The following is an 18652-nucleotide window of genomic DNA, read 5'->3' as shown; positions in this document are numbered from 1 at the left end:
CAAGAGAGAACACGTAAACTAGCCTCGGGGGTTGATCCGAGGAACGCCCCTCCGATGCCTAAGTCAGTAATGGGTAAACCGGTAGCTCTCAAGTGGAGTATGATTGTGATCGTGAACGTACCTTATGACTCAGATCAACGGGGTATTTATAGGAGCCGGCAAGCGTCTTTGTTCAGATAGGACTCTGCTCCTATTGGTTGGACGCTGGAATATCCCTTGAGGATATACTTTTGTCCTCTATTAAAGTTTTATCCTTAGGCCCGTAGGCGCATGTAGATAGAAACTGGATCAAGCCCAGGCCCATGAGTAATGGCCCAGTGAGGAATATTGTCTGGATATCTTAATGGAACCGGTATGATGAAGTCAACAAATCTGTAGTAAGCATGTTGACCATGGCGATACTTATCGGTCTAAGTAGACCAGTATGGAATTTAGTCAACCCCATACATTATTTTTAATAACTTTACATATATCACATATTAAATTATTAATGTAGTTCAAAATAGTGAACTATGACTATTTATACATATATTAATAGGTTATGTCTTACGTCTGTATTTTATATAAAATTTTGAAGCCTTTATTATGATCACCATTTCTATTTTTTTTTTTTTTTGGCTAATTAAGAAAAATATATTCTGATCACCATTTCTTCCCCTCTTTTTAATAATCTTCTAGTCTCTGATCCATGCATGCCTTATGGTCAAGATATTGTTGGTTCTATATTGAACCGCAGGTTCTTTGTTCTACATAAACCGTAGGTCAAACTTTTTTTTTTCTTTTGCAGGATTTGGTTTAGTAGAGATTAAGGCTTGACAAGGATGTACGTGCACATAAAGTTAATTGGTGGGGCCATAAAATATTGCTATACTTAGGTTGTTGGTATCACAGGATCAAACTACGAACATTGAATAATCAGATTGAAGTCCATGTAGTAATTTACATGGAAAGTGGACTGAAATTTTGTGGCACGTCGGTTAGATAGAGGATTTGTTTTTTCTTCTTAATGTTTTTCCAACTCCATGCAGATTCGGTCTGCTTTGAATACTATAAATATGTTATTGGAAATGTATACTCTCCAAGCACTAATTGTATATCTTTGACAATAGCTTAAGTTTTCTATACAACAACCCGTGAAACAAAGAAAGGAACTTTTTATACAACAAAAAATCGATCGAAATATGTTCAAGTGTCAATCTTCCCTCCCATCACAAACCAAATCTTGCGTGCCATATCAATTATTCATGCATTGTAGACTCGCCAACCCAAGGTAGTACTTTAATTTTTATGTTTTTAGGTGATTCTTAATTATATGTGAGACTTTTTTTTTTTTTAAAAAAAAGTTGAAGTTCTTTTAAGTAGGGGAAAATATGGGAATCCCTCTTGCAAGGGGTAAGACTTTATCCAACATCTTTGAATGGAGATCAAAGGTGATGCCAGCACCATTAGGCTATCCTACTCTTTAATTATGATAGATTGTTATTTGATAAAATAGAGATTATGTATTAAAGTATATTTTTATATATTAATTAAATGAGGTTTTCACGCCTTTATATGGCATAACGCTATCTTACAAATCATTATATGAGACATATTTCTTATTATTTATTGTAAAAACGGAGTAACTAGGTCATAGTATAAGTAAAGATAACTTTTACAGTCGTATAATAAGTAATTGTAATTAGTTAGCGTCTCATAAAACTTGTGCATATTATATCACGCAAAAATTGTCTCATGATTTTGAACTTTATGTGAAGTTAATTATGAGGTGAAAGAATTTTTGGAGCATGTCTTGTTGCTTACATTTATGATGTAAGTGTAAAAACATTCTCCAAAGAGTTCAATGATGAATATAAACTCAAGGAATATAGAACACTCAAGAAAGCCATGAAACCTAGGATAGTACCAAGACAAAAGGATAAACTCCATGTCTTGGGGTTTTAGGTCAGACTCAAGACCTACTCAACCTCCCCCAAACTTATTGCTCAAGAATATACTCAAAGCAACAAGGGCGCACTTGAACTTGAGACACACTCAAAGTTTAAAGGCTAAAACACAAGGTTTTTTTTTTTAAATCAAACTCAAATATAATTTTCATTGATCACTAGCTTTCCTTATATAGATTTAGGAGCAGCAAAGAACTAAAAGACAAAAACTCCCTCATAACCCTAGTAAACCGTCTCTTATGATTCTACGATCCGAAAGCACCTTTTCGATCTCGATCGTACATAAAATCTTAATTTAGTAGGATATTTCTACCCAACTACCAAAATTCACATGGTAGGATCATAATATGATTCTACGATCCGATTCTATCATAAAATTTCACAAAATAATTCCAAATATTATCTTTCCTCTATTAGTTTTTGGTCACATGTTACTTCAGTTTTAGAGTATTGAATTACTATCGTGATTTGGGAAAAAAAATGTCATTATTGATGTGTAAAGTTCTAACACGAGTCTTTTGACCATAATATAACATAATTATCACTAATTTACCTGTATTGTAGGGTCTTACGACCCTATAATTTTATCTGGTTAATTCGATCTTGCCAACCTTCAGGATCCAAATTAGGATCTCGATTTTGATAACATTCATAACAAATACCGAATAAGGAAGATAGGTTGACCTACACAAGTGAAATTATACATCAAAGATCCTCTATTATCTCATATGGTGACAAGATATTTGCTCTTTAGCGTCCTTAAACATATTGAAGGACTGAATGTGAAAGTTCATTATAGTTGATGGCTAATACATGGTCTTTATTTACGTATGTTCATCCTGTATTGCAGCGTTATCTTCAGATCAAATAAGCATGGCAAGTGTGCTAGAAACATGAGACGTCATGGTACTGTATTGTTTCTCCAGTACATAATATAGATGTCTATTGTATTTGTACATGTTGTAGATACTCAACTTGATGAAACTGATTTTTTTAACTGATCTTTTGGATATGTAATTGTGTCATTAACATGTAAAGCAATCACAAATCTGTGGACGAAAGTACCCCGCAATACAAATATGGAGAATCTACGAGACAATTACTTGTTTCCAGAGGTGGCCAACTTACATCTTTTTGTTTATATTTCTTTTTATAGTTTATTCTGTCACTCTAATTCGAATTGGTTCTGGAGGAAAGTTTTTACATGTTTATTTGAATAATGTTGCATTTTTATTTCTAAGAAATGATCTCTATTATATAAGGAAGGGGATGAAGATGATGTCCCTTTCTAAAAATACGTAATTACCCTTAATGATATAAGAAAATAAAAAATTATAAAAAAAAAATAATTTAAAAAATCTTTCTCATTTCAACTCGCCATTCTACACAAATTAAAAATGGTATATGCATCAATCAATCCAAAAATTAAATGGATAAAATATCTTGACCTTAAATAAGAGAAGCTAGTATAATAATTTGAAAAGTCCGAAACACTCACTACCTTTTATATTCTTTATTTCAGTCAACCAACTCATTATTATGTCTATTCTTTTGTTCAAAATTCATTCACAACACATTAATTTTAAAAATCACTCACAACCTTTGTTAATTTTTCATATTAGCGAATTAATATATCTGAATTCATAATCTTTTTACATTTTAATTAAATTTTATCATAACTATAGTACCGGCGATGGAGTGTATAATAAAAATAACAAGTTTTTAAATTAGTGCATACATCGGGTGCATATAAAGCTAGTTGATATATAAATGATCTCAACTGGTTAAGAGTATTAAAAATCTTGTATAAGATATCATCATACAAAAAATTTCCATTTCAAAATTCAACAAAACTAAAAAAATCTTGCATAATTATCTCTACACAAAATACCTATCCTTATTTTTTTTATCCCAAATAGAATCTTGATGTAATATATATATACTTCCTCCGTTCCGTTTTAAATGAAACGTTTGCTTTTTCACGCAACCCAACACGCTTCTTTAGTCATTAATATCTTTAGTTGTGTAAACGTAAAAAATATAAAAAAGTTATAATCTGATAGTATACATCGAGACAAATCTAACAAGATCCCACTTAACTATGTTTTTCTTTATATAATAGCGATAAATTGGAGTTAAAATTGATTAGTGAATAGTGTCATTTCATCCAATGTTTCATTTAAAACAGAACGGAGGAAGTATATAAGTTCATATGAGAACCACTCTTATGGTGAGAATCGTGAGAACCACTCAGCTGAAAATTTATCGTTTTAAACTTTTAATATAAATGGAGCATCTACTGAAAATTTAATCCAAATGAAAAATGGAGCAGTTTAAAAAAAAAAAGAGCCTTTTAAAGTATTTAATGCCTTTATATCACTCAGCTGCTTTAGTTGTTCTTAATCAGATATCCATGCGAGAGATGGAGCATGTTAAGAAGTACCCCAATGCAAAGTTGATTAGACTTGGTATAGGCGACACAACACAACCTATTCCACATGCCATATCTTCAGTCATGTCCGAGGTAAGTATAAGTATACTTATAAACTAATGTCTTCAATTCTTTCCGCAACATATTGATCTAATAGCTGCATTGACAAATTTCCTAGCTTCATATCGTACTCTTAGCCATCAAATTAAACATTAAGGAACTAGACTCTTCTTAACAACTTGAGCTTGAGGGAGAGAAATCTCTCTTGGCAATTAAGCCCAAATTGTATGTTGATCGTATTTACTTGAAATTAAAGTATCTCCCAACTTTCCCTTGAACCATTAAGGCTCCGTTTGGTAGGGCGTAAAACGTTTTCTCGGAAAAGTGTTTTCCTTCATTTTTAGTTTTACATTGTTTGGTTGGCAAAAGAGTGTAAAACCATTTTCCCTTAGGGTAAAATTACTCTCCCAATGATGGAAAACCATTTTCCTTTCCAAATGATGGGAAAACTGTTTTCCTTATCTCTTTTGTCCACTTTTCTCACTACCTCCTTATTTTCCCTTTCATTTCATCATTTTCCTTACATGAAACCAAACAACGGAAAACTAATTTTGGAATTGTGTTTTCCATTGGAAATTGTTTTCCATGAAAATCATTTTACACAGATAATGTTTTACGCCCTACCAAACGGAGCTTAAATGATAATTTTTTTAATTGATCGAAACAAAAGAGTTCCTCCTTCCATGATGTTCAACATAATTTTATAAAATAATGATGGGGTGACATGTGTTTGAGATTTAGCAAAACATTTTGACTTGTTTGGTAGGCTATAGTAAATAATGATAGTGGTATTTCCTCCTTTGGTTTAGGAGGTTCCTAGTTGGAATACTTTTCTAGACATAAAAATGTCGAATGAGCGAGGAACATAAAATGGACGGAAAGGGGTAAGTGAAGTTTTTTAAGAAGTTCAATTCTAAAACGATAATGAGGATATACACCAAACACCGAATTGTTCTACCCACGAATCCACTACTTGTCAATGCCACGCACCTATTCATGATGATTAGTCAAAATTTAAGAAGAAAAAGAAATATTTAGGGTCGGATTAGAATTACCGTGGACATGTACATGATATCTTCCCTCATAAACTCATTACCATAAGGTGATAATAAATGACGGTAACTGTATTGTTATTTGACTCGAGAATCAAGGTGTAAACAATGTGATAGAGTATAGATCTAGTCAAAGGACCAACTCAACCAAAAGTTTAAGTTGATGGTTGAGGTCTCAGGAATAGATTCATACTCTATCACGCCCCCTCACGCAAGAGCCCTTTGGACTTGAAGTGTGGATGCAACACAAGTCTCCCTCATACCTGGCGCTAAATATTCCACTGAGAAAGGAGGGGTAGATGGGATTCGAACCCGTGACCTTTTTGTCACGCTGGCTCTTGATACCATGTCAAATGAACAACTCAACCAAAAGCTTAAGATGATGGTTGAGGCTCCAAGAATAGATCTATACTCTATCACAATATTTTTGTTTGAAAGTGTAAATTAAACTTCTTCAGAAGTAAAGTAAGACAAAGTCGGGTGGATGGCAAAAAGCCAAAAATGTAGGAAGTTGCATTTTCTAGAAAGTTTTATTTTCCGTAATTACAGAAACTTACGTACCTAATCCAACTTTCAATTTACTTCGTACGAGCAATCAAACAACTTTCTCCACTTCTTAAGAATTGAAACTTCAAAAGAAAACAATTTTTTAAGAAATCCTACTTCCTACATTCAACTAAACAACATTGAGAATCCCCCCCCCCTAGGAACTCGTGGTAAGTTGAAGGGCCCTGTCAGACCGGTACCTCTTGCAAGTTAATACAGTCTGGATTTGTGGGCAGACACTTTGAGAGTGGTGAGGGGATGATAAGGAGAAACTCACTCCCAAAGTGCCCTTAGTCAGAATTGAATCCATAACCTTGAAATTGGAAGGTTATTTCCTTACCAGTAGACAAGTTTAGGAATTTTATATCTCTTTATGTTTAATTTCTCAATTGTTCTTGCTTTTTCTTCCCTAATCTGCTATAAATATCACCATTGTTCAAACAATATGGTAATGAATTTTAGTATAGTTTTGTAAGAAAAAAAAGCATTTCAAATGATAATAAAGCGTTAAGCCCGTAAATGATTTGCTCATCATAAAATTTCATTACCTACCTATACCATCTCTAAAGTGGTACTAGATGGTAACTTATGATTTATGAATATGAAGAAGAAAAACAGGGCATACGAGATTAGATTAGCATTACCATATTCGACACATGCCTGGTTGATAATGTTCTCTTCACACTATTACAGCTGAATTCATTACCATTATCATCAATAAGAATCTATTGAAACATCCTCTCCCTATTTGTTTTTAGTTTACCACTTTAATTTGGAGAGAATTAAGGAAGAAGTACATAAATTTGAGAGAGAAACTAAAATGGTGGAGAGAAAAACTGAAGAGTAAGAAATAAACTAAAAAGTAGATTATAATATTGATAAGTGGATGACATTGGTGGGAAAAAAGGAGATGGTAGATTGGACATGTGTTACCAAGAACAGAAAAAAAAAAACAATGTGTAAATTAAAAATAAATAAACCAAATAAAAAAAGTATGTGGATTAAAAAATACGGATGGGAATATATGGTAAATGAATCAAAATCCTAAATATAAAATATATGTCAAAAGGTCAAATATAACTTTTTTTTTTAGGAAATAACATGTTACATCATTACTTACAACGCGTCTTGCGTGTGGCTGGCCACACGCGAAATTCCAAGTGTGGCTGCACGCGACATGCTGTCAGCCCGTCAGCTCATTCTCAAATGGTGATATCTCACTCGTTTCTCATCAGAATCGATCTTTTGACCAGGCTTTGGAAAGATATCGAGCCAAATTTTCATCTCCAACTTGAATCTTCCCAAAATATTAAATGTGCTGTGAAATATGACCTTTTGAAGTTGAGTAACCCCAAAGGTTTACAAAAGTAACCACATTTATTCAAACAAGTAACCTCATTTATTCATAAAAGTAAACTGATTAGTAACCTCATTTATTCAAGTGAGTAACCTCATTTTTTCACAAAAGTAACTTTGTTTTTTCATACGAGTAACCTCATTAGTTCATAATATTAACCTTATTTAATCATATGATGACCCTATTTGATCAAGTAACCCCATTTTATTATATGATTAATCTCATTTTTACCATATGAGTAATCCAATTAATTCATCCTAGTAATGTCATTTAATATATGAGTAACCTCATTTAATCTTATGAGTAACCCGATTAATTCATACTAGTACCCTCATTTAATCATACGAGTAACCCTAGAGGTTCACCAAATTAACCACATTTCTTTATAGGAGTGACACCCTTTTATTGTTGAAAGTAACCACATACTCATACAAGTAACTCCATTTATTCATAAGAATAACTCCATCTGTTTATAAGTGTTTGTGCATAAGGGTCAATTTCGAAAGGTCATATCTCACAACACACTTGATATTGGGAAGATTCAAGTTGGAGATGAAAATTTGGCTCGATAACTTTCCAATGCCAGGTCAAAAGCTTCATTCCGATGAGAAACGAGTGAGATATGACCATTTGAAAATGAGCTGATGGACTGACAGCGTGTCGCGCGCGCGACCACACCTATAACTTCCCGTGTGGCCGACCGTATATAAGAATTAACAATATCCAGTATATGATAACTAAGGACACGTTTGTTATTATTTTTTGTTTTCAGTTTTCAGTTTTTTTTTTAAAAAAATTAAAACCCAAAAACAGGAAACCAGAAAAAGTGGTTTTCACTTTTTAGTTGTCAGTTTTTAAAATCATCATGTTCTCAATAAATTTGACTAATTTTTTATTCATTATAGGACATAAATCATATGACTTTGAAAATCAAAAAACCAAAAAACAAAAATCACAGTAATACCAAACGAGCCCTAATATATATGTTTTAGGGATACTCTATATGGTGACCGTCAATTTTTTTAATTTCTATTTGGTGGACAACTTTTATCTTTCCTCTATTTGGCAACCCTCTACTTTATTTTTTGTATTTTCTTTAACCTTTTTACATTTTAAAATTAATTTTTTAAAAAATTGATTTTCAAATGAAAAAAAAACTCAAACCTTCCCCACCCACCATAACCACCCATCCTACCACCCCATCTCCTCCCTTAGCCAGCATCACCCCCTTCCCCCTTCACGGCCAGCCACCATCTCCCCCTTTCCCCTTCACTGCCAGCGCCAGACCACCCTCTCCGTCAGCGCTAAGGCTTCCTCCCCTGCCGCCAACCATAACCCAGGACCCACGAACCGGCCCTCTTTTCTCCCACCCTGACTAGCCGCCGCACCTCCCTCTCTCTCCTCTGACAAAACCAGAGCCCACCACCTTCCACACCATTTTCGACCCTCCCTCTCCTCTGGCGCAGAACCTATTGCAATTTAGGTTCAGATGGGGTGGATGGGTGGTAGAAACCGGAGGGGATAGGTGGGTGCTAGAAATCGGAGGGCTAGAGGTTGGTGGTATAAAATGGTGTGGAAGGTGGTGGGTTTCGATTTTGTTAGACGAGAGAAAGGTAGGTGCGGCTGCTGGTCAGGGTGCGTGGGAAAGAGGGTCGGGGTGAGTTCGTGGAAGTTGGGTTACAGTCGGCGGCAAAGGAGGAAACCTCGGCATCGGGGGAAAGGGTGGTCCGGCGGTGGCAGTGAAGGGGGGAGGGGGTGATGGTGGCTGCCAGGGAAGAGGGAAGGGGGAAGGGGGTGATGGTGGTTACGGGAGGAGAGGAGGTGGTAGGATGGGTTTGGGGTTTTTTCTAATTTCAAAATGAGTTTTTTGTAATTGAAAAATCAATTTGTTAATTAAAAAATGATTTTAAAATCTGATAAGGTTAAAGAAAAAAAAATAGAGTAGAGAGTTACTAAATAGAGGAAAGATAAAAATTGTCTGCCAAATAGAATTTAAAAAAATTGAGGGTCACCATATAGAATTTCCCTATGTTTTATGTGATTATAAAAACTATTTCATGTTAGTATTGGAGTGTTTTAGATCATTGTGAAGTTGTTTCATGTCAATCTGACAATTTGTTTCATGTAATTATTGTTATGCTTCATATCATTACTATTTTGACCTTTATGTCGTTTTTTTAGAAAACTTGTATCGTTTTTCTTATTTTCTTATTATTTTTCAACACTTTATATACCTTATCATCATTGCATACAACTGATATCATTTGATATATTATTTATAAGAAAAATGATATCATTATTCCTTAATTTTATGTCATTTTTTTTAGTAAACTTGTATCATTTTTTCCGATTTCATTATCAAATTTTAACCATTTATTACCATATATTTCTTATGGTTATTACATGAACTAATATCATTACCCTTCAAAAAAAAAATAACTAATATCATTAATAAGAGAATCAATATTATATGTAATTTTTCAACAATCATTTATTATCATTATGACTACATCATTCCACCTCCTCCCACCCTTCCACTGTTCCACTAGCACCACACTACTGTCTATCGCCATCCGTCAAACCTCCTTTATCTCTCCTTTTCCGCCACTACCACACCATACCAACCCATCGCACCATACCACACCACACCACCACACAACCACACCACAACACGCCACCCCACACCTCATGACGCACCAGCACCAACGAGCATCAACGCGGATGTCTCTGACGCTGCCGACACCAACACCATATTTTCTCTGTCCTAACTCTTCGCACCACCCCTAGTCTCACCATCTCCATTATTGCTGATTTTCGAGGTTGCGATTGCGATCAACGCTGATAGTTTAGCCTCAATGGATAATCTAAACCTGATATGACCAGGACCGTCTCATAAAATTAGGGCTCTTGTGCTAAATTAAATTATATAAACTAAATTTTTATGGTGAATAGAAAGAGATGGGAGAGTCATGAATGATCTTTTTTGGAGAATAGGAGGAGAAAAACACCAAATAGAAATTAATCTTTTTAAAGTTTGCATCCAACATTATACTCTATAAATTGGAAATGAATAGTATGTAATTAGAGTTAGGTTTTTTTTCCTCTTTAAGAGGAAAACTAATAGAATTGGACCCCTTATATTTTTGGGGCCTTGTGCAGTTGCTCACCTTACACATGGCCTTAGCCGCCTTTGGATATGACTAAAACTGTAGAGCCTCCACATCAAATTCGAAATGCTTGTTGATCGAATCTAACCACTTGACCTATTAAATCTAGCATTGCTCCTTAAATTCGTCATTGCTCGATCGTGGATTTTTCCGAGAGAAATTGGAAGATGGTGAGGATTTTCGAGGTGGAGAGAGGGAAGATAAAGGCGAGAAGAAGGATGAGAGAGTTAGAAATTAGATGAGAAAGAGAAGTCAAAGGGGTGAAACCGTGAGGTTATGGACATAGGAGTTTAATACTACATTCGTTTCAATTTAGTTGTGACACTTTTCATTTTAGCAAGTTTCAATTTAGTTGTGATACTTTATTTTTGACAAAAACTTATCTCTATCTCTCTCCTACTACATGGGATCGTTTTATTTTCTTTCTCTATCTCTTACTGTGATTTTAAAAGTGTTACAACTAAATTGAAACGGAGTAAGTATTTGTTTTTTATTTTCCGGATTCAAAAAAATTAACTACATAAGTTGTGGTGTAACCATTACACCCCTATAACTTTATGTGACTTTATGTTTATTTGGGTAATTATGAATCTATAACATTAAAAACTATTGTCAGAGTAATTTAAGACATAAATGGATTATTGATAATATGCATGGACTAAATATCATGTCCTCGTTGACTCCAATAAACAAGAACTCTACATCTTTGATTATTTGTAAATATGATGAGATAACTACTTCATTAACATAATGGAGACAATCTTTAAAATTTGAGTTACTTATAAAGTCAAAATTATATAGGAAAAAATGACATAAATAGTCCCAACTTTAACCTATTTTCTCAAAATAATTCAAACTTTAATTTCGATTACGAAAAAAGCCAAATAGCATAAGCCAAAGGCCAAAAGTATATGCTATGCAGTATGGACATGTCATTAAGTACTAACAAACTATCGCAAAGCAGGAGGAAAAGAAAGCAAACTGATCGACTTGCACAGATGCACTATAAACAATAACAGTGTCAAAATCAATACCAAGTGTTTAAATCAACAACCTTATAATACTTGATTAATTGTTGACTTGGACAATTCCTTAAATCATTCTCGATAATGTGATATATTTTAAAAAATTAAATTTTGTAGAAGAAGAGATAACAAGTGACAATCTATATTTTTTGCCCATGTTGTTTATAACAAAAGTTTATTATTGTATTACTGCTCATTTGATTTTTTTCCTAGTAATTTTGTTATTTAATTTTTTAGTAAGGCATTAGGATTTAGTAGTTAGAGTTGCCGAGTTAGGGAATTTGGTTTTTATTTACACTATAGAGACTTAAGTTGATGGTAAGATCATGACATTTAAAATAAGATATCAAAGATTTGATACTTTTTATGCAAATATAATCCCTTCGTATTCTATCCTTTCTTAGAAAATTAAAAAATTCATCTATTCAATTTCTATTAACAGTATAATTCTTCATTCTCCTTTCCTCCTTTCTTTAAAGAAAGTAAGTAAGAAATCATGGTTAAATATTTAAACTCATCAGAATGCTTATCTTCACATTCCTTATTTTAGAACTTATCTTCATTTTCACCAATTTTCAGTATGCACAAGCTTTATCCACTGTTGATGGTTATAGCGGCTACGGAGCAGAACAAGGCAATACGGTATTTTCTCTCTTCCTCATTCCCTCAGAATAAGATTAAACACCAATACTGTAAAAAAATTTATCTCGCCAAATTTTAACTAGCTAAAGATAGAAAAGGATTGAGCTCAACACAAGTATTACTACTAAGATGTTGTTAATTTTTTAGATTATATGAAATGTGCCTTGTAACCCAATAAGGAGGATGAGGGTTTAGCCCATTTACAAATTAGGAGGTTTCATCCTAAAACCAATTGGTGATAGGAGGAGTAACTCTTACCCAGTTGCTTGATTAGAAGCCCAGTTTAGAAGAGACCCACAACTCGGGCTCTGATACCATGTTAATTTTTTAAATTATATGAAATGAGCATGGGTAACCCAATAAGGAGGAGGAGAGCTTAGCTCACTTATAAATGAGGAGATTCCATCCTAAAACCAATTGGTGATAAGAGGAGTAACTCTTAATCTTATAAAGTGGCTTATTCTCTCCTCTTTCTCTAATGTGGGACACTCACAAGTGGACAAGTAATGAGTTTCAACAGATGTCCTCTAAACTTGTAAGATAGCAAATTTAGCTAGCTAAAATCTAGTTAAATAACCCTACTCTATTACAAGGACTTAGTAGCACCTCATGTGTGTTCTATTGTTGTCCCAAATACTGTAATTCGATAATGGTTAATACAAATTATTTTGACTTAATTTTGAAAAAATAATAAAGTTTAATAATGACCTGATTTCATTCAACTAATTTTTTTTTAATAATTCAGATGGATTTTTAACTGATTGTAATCAATTTTAGCTGATTGAAACTGATTTTTGCATCATATTTTATTTTAGATAAATTAGACAAGGTTTGAGTTAAAGATAAGTCCCAATTAGTTTGGATATGTTTATAAAATTCCAGATGAGTGAAAATATTGAATAAAAAGACATGAATAAGCTCAAGACATAATTTTAATTTTATATCCCACATTTGCTATCTTTATGTCATCACATATTTTCCAATACTTTGTAGGAAATAATCCAAATAAGATAGTAGTAGATATTAAGAATCCAACAATTTTTGGAAGTTTATAGAAAAAAGCCCACCTTAAACTACACTAATAGTGCTATGCTAAATTTGGGGTATCAGAAATGTGAAATCGAAAACCTCAAACATCAGATACTTGAACTGATAATCAAGTATTGTCAAGTTGATTATTCAGTCCCAAATTAATTTACATCACATCTTCAAGAAATTCAAATCCGATATGTTTTGAGTTCAAGGTAATACTTAATGGTGTCGCATGTTCACACGGATAATCCTTATCTTCCCTATTTTACCTTTCCTTTTGTTGTTAACAAGATAATAAGTAGATACAAAACAACATATGATTTACACCGCATATCTTGTTAAGTACTACTACTATGTTTATTAAGATCGATTTATGTTATTGAATATGACAGGAGTTAAGGAAGGCAATTGCTGAAACATATTATAAAAATACGGTTATTAAGAGTAGTGAAATTTTCATATCAGATGGGGCACAATGTGACATCTCTCGTCTACAGGTAAATAAGCTACATATCTACGACAAAATGGTTTTATAGTAAATTATATTTTCAAATTTAATTTGCAAATTTTAAGCTGCCTCTTTATTCTTTTCATTTTTTGATATAGATGCTACTCGGATCCAATAGAAGCATAGCTGTGCAAGACCCTACGTTTCCGGTAATGGCTGTATTTTAGGATGGGATTCATTATATAAGGGGTTAAGCTCAACATGTGTTGTATATTCCATATACTATTTTTAGGGTTTATTTTCTTTACCTAAATTCTCCTGAAATTATACTTGATAAAGCTAACACTTATTTTTTACAAGGTGAAAGGAAGGTACCCTTAATTTTCTGGCATTTTTTGAAAAGTACAAACGGAAATTTTAGTGCAAACTAATAAAAGTATTTTTTGTTTTTTTTGTCTGTTCAAAAATATTAGAAGAACCATATATAATTAACTTACTCCATAAAACTTACGCCATATGACTATAAAAAAACCTTAAAAGAAACAATAGAAATTGAAAATGATATCTAAATGGGCCATATGAGTAGAATTCACATCCCACACCAGGGTATAAAACACAAATTTAATAGAAAAAGACCTAATATATATATTTTTTTGTCTAAAAAGACCTATTAAACTACTTTCGGTTATTAATAAGAACCATTTTATAAATTTCAGGCTAAAACACCAAAATCTAGCGTTACCTTTTTTTAACTCCAATTGTCTCTTTTAATTCGTTCTTCCTGTCTTAACGCTCAGGCGCTCACTACTGTGATCATCTGCAATCAACACCGAAATTTGAAATTTTGGCGTGAAATTCGTAATATGATTATTATTCATAACCAAAAAAGTGTTAAATAGGTCTTTTTAGATAATTTTTTTTATTAGATCCTTTACTACAAAACTTGTGTTTTATATTAGGTACAATCTGACAAAAATTCTTAGACCTTCATAACTCTAAACCCAATATATATTTACAAAAAATCTCAGACCATGCTAAACTCTTCCCTCTTCCTTATTGTGTGACCCAGGCATATGTCGATTCAAGTGTGATAATAGGCCAAGCGGGAAAGTTTCAAGAACGAACAGGAATATACAGTAGCATTCTGTACATGAGTTGTGGGCCTGAAAATAATTTTTTTCCAGATTTGGACAAAACTCCAAGAACAGATGTCATTTTCTTTTGCTCCCCAAATAATCCAACCGGTTATGCTGCATCTCGACAAGAATTAGAACAACTTGTGGAATTTGCAAAGAATAATGGATCAATTATTATTTATGATTCTGCTTATGCATCTTATATCTCCGATGATAGTCCTCGATCAATCTACGAAGTTCCGGGTGCTGACGAGGTTAGATTTTTTTAATCTCCTCTTTCCTTTACTTAACTCTTAATTCAAGTCGAACCGAAATCAACCGGGTTTATATTCAGAGTATTTTGAAAGATTTGATTAATATAGGCATATATCAATTTGATCATGTTGTTTCTTTCTTATTCAGTGAGGTCCACTCCAACAAGGTTATTTAAATTTTGCATTTGGATCCGGTGAATTTTTGAGGTTCTTGCTTTTAAAAAATTTAACCCATTCATTAAGACTTAATATTTTTCGAAGAGGAAATTTGATCCCACGTCTTTGGTACCACCTCTTACGAAGTTAGTTGACATCTACTAACAAATTAATATTAAGTTATGGTAGAGCAACTAAAATTTATCTAATAGCTACATTAAGACTTAATACATTAAATTTTCATACATATAATGCAAGTTATGATAAATCATAATCTAGTTAAGAAAACACGTCTAGTCCATGATAGAAATATGTTTAGGACATTTTATTAAAATGAAGTTGATGTTGTCGGAATTATATAAAGGAAAAGCAAGCGCAATTTTTTGAACGAAGAAACAGATTTACAAGCGATAAATCTGACAAAACTCCAAAATCCACCAGAAAAGAGTAGAACTCTTAAATATTATCATCAAGATCAAAACTCCTTCTAATAACGACTAATAATGTTTAGATAGTCTAAACAAAACCCTAATACGAAAATTAGGTAAAAACAAAATACAAAAGTAATTAAAATGCTATTTTCAAGCCCTAAACGAATTTAGTTGGCTTAAAAGTCTGAAAGTTACCGTGTAGCCATGAGTTGGATTTGTTGGGCCATTTTCTTTTTCGAAAAGGTATTTTATTAAGCATTCTGACACTGGGCCTGACTAGAGGAAATCCATTTTAGACTTTTTCGATGATGCATATGGACTTCTTCGTCGAACTGTTCCGCTAACCTTCCTATGCCATAAGCAGATAAGCTTGATTTGGTCTTGTCTGAAGGTTGAACGAACCCTAGTCAAGTAAGCTTGAATCTAGCTAATCTTAGTATTTGGCCAAGCTTGAGTAGTTTATAATATAGAACTTCGCAAAAACAAATTTAAGCTCAACTTGACTTATTTACACCACCATATAATAGTTGGAGGCTCGATTCTGAATATATGCATGCTGATTTGATTTGTTGTCATGGGCGTTGACAACTTTTTATGGATGCAGGTTGCAATTGAAGTTTCTTCATTCTCTAAGTTGGCTGGATTTACAGGAGTACGATTGGGATGGACAGTAGTTCCTAATAATCTATGCTACTCAAATGGGTTTCCGGTTATCCATGATTATAATCGCATTATATGCACTTGTTTTAATGGTGCATCTAACGTTGCTCAAGCTGGTGGACTAGCATGTTTTTCCCCACATGGTTACAAGGTTTTTTTTTTTCTTTTCTCTCTTAAAAAAAGTTACACTAATTAATTAAGCTATCTTTTTAAAGTTAATTTCTATTCAATAATATTATTGTTGATTGCCTATAACTCCAACTATGATTCATCAAACAAAGATAAATACAAGGAAAATTTGAACTTGATAAAAGGTCCAAACTTATGCCATGCTCAACCCTAATGGATTCTATCCACACGTCGTGATAATTTCTATTAAAATTCATTTCAATTCTAAAGTCAATGCCTTGTGTACTTTATAATGCTAATTCGGTTAAAATAAATTATGCAATTGAAATTAAAAGGGTTTTTTTTCATTAAAGTTGACAATGTAAGATAGGTAGGTACAACATGCTAAAGTAACTTAATATACCTCATTCATTATAAAATAAATGAAACGCTTCTCTATTTTATGCGAGATTCTTTTTGAGGAAAAAGCGTTTCATTAATCTCAGAACAAAGGAAAAATATATTTATTACAATTTTAGTTGATTTATATGTTAGCTAACTTTTTAAGTGTTTTTTCTATAATACTTTGCTAATTATTGTCTTTGACATGAATAAATTCAAAATATGACTCGTCAACCATTCACTTAACGTTGAAATGCATAAATATGATCCAACTTTTGTTTATCATTTTCAATAGAGTGCACCCTAGATAAGGCCACAAAGGTTTCACTTAGTATCTTGATGAAATTGTCCTCATGAGTGTTTTTTAATCAACAATTGTTTGTTTAGTCTAAAATGGTAAATGTACTGAAAATAATAAAACAAATTAATGCCTTTTTGATAATAATACATACTACAATTACTTACTTGAGAATTGATTTTATATGCTATCCACCTCAATGAATCTCATTTTCTCATTAATTTTCATTGTTTGATATTTTTTTCTTGAAGGCCTTGAACTCTACAATCAATTATTACATGAACAACGCCAAAATGTTGGTAGACACATTTACATCATTCAAGTTAAAAGTGTATGGTGGTAGAAATGCACCTTACCTATGGGTTCATTTTCCTGGCTCAAAATCTTGGGATATATTTAATGAAATTCTAGAGGAAACACATATATTAACAGTTCCGGGCAGAGGATTTGGTAACAAAGGTGAAGAGTTCATTCGAGTTAGTGCCTTTGCTCCAAGAGAAGCTATATATGAAGCATCCATGAGGCTGAAGAACCATTTTCATGACCTTGGTGATCGATGTATTCTCCGTCGTTGAGCTGGAAAAAGTACCCCATCACTAATTGGAAATAATACAAATAATGTTTTTGGGTTACAATAAATTTCTCATAGTCAGATTTTAATTATACTGTAACAATAATGTAAAATACCAAATAGAAAAATAGTTCGAGTACTCTTTTTATCATAAAGAGTAATAATAAACAATAATACTTCTTTTAGCTTCATTTGCAAATAAAATTGTGTGCTTCTTATTTATTTTTTATTCATCTTTCACGTTCATCGTAATTGAAGTGCAACTTAAACAAGCAAATGTGGTAGATCATTTGTTAATTGGATACTCAATCGGTTTTGGTTCCAAGAATTTCAAAACTTAAACGAACGGAACCAGTTTCAACTAGAATACAACCTGTTTTGATCAATCGATCAACAAACCTTATTTCACATAACTTGTGAGTGAAGACCACACCAGAAAATGATGCATGCAAGATCCTAAAGTAGGGGTGATTTATTTACTACAAAGGTCATGTGCAACAAAAATAAATTGACTCTTTATTGATGAATTAAAGTAAGTATATATAAATTAAATTTTACAGTGATATAGTATGCAAAAATTTTAGTTTATATTATAAAATCATAAAATAATCATATTAGCGTCACATTTCTACCATAGCAAATATTAAAATATAATAAAAAGTACAACACTAACAATGACATGTTGTACAATAAGTCAATAACAACCAATATCAAAAGTAGCTAGTATTTGGAGGACCCTAATTTTTGGGGGTCCTGTGCAGTCTCCCATGTTATGCATTACTCAACACCGCCTTTGGCCTAAAAACATCACCTATGAAAAAATCATGTATATTCTTGTCCTATCATGATTCACAACCCCGCTTTTTTATGCTGTATTCTCCTTGTTCAGGGACAAAACTCAAAATCTTGAGGGATCATTTTCCAGGTTGC

The 18652-nt window shown here is 32.8% G+C and overlaps 1 protein-coding gene across 1 annotated transcript; it reads left to right on the top strand.

Moving 5' to 3' along the window:
- The first annotated feature begins 320 nt into the window (after positions 1–320).
- Positions 321–17885, top strand: LOC104905688 (aminotransferase ALD1, chloroplastic). The gene is made up of 10 exons (XM_010694298.4): positions 321–1270; positions 2797–2852; positions 2985–3061; positions 4354–4470; positions 12164–12226; positions 13651–13755; positions 13865–13915; positions 14776–15096; positions 16288–16494; positions 17403–17885. Exons 1-10 carry the CDS (start codon positions 1182–1184, stop codon positions 17724–17726), a joined length of 1410 nt encoding a protein of 469 aa, XP_010692600.2. The 5' UTR covers positions 321–1181; the 3' UTR covers positions 17727–17885.
- The last annotated feature ends 767 nt before the right edge of the window (positions 17886–18652 follow it).

The sequence above is a fragment of the Beta vulgaris genome, chromosome 1 (assembly GCF_026745355.1).
Source record: "Beta vulgaris subsp. vulgaris cultivar EL10 chromosome 1, EL10.2, whole genome shotgun sequence".
Taxonomy (NCBI): domain Eukaryota; kingdom Viridiplantae; phylum Streptophyta; class Magnoliopsida; order Caryophyllales; family Amaranthaceae; genus Beta; species Beta vulgaris.
This window is presented reverse-complemented; position numbering and strand designations above follow the sequence as displayed.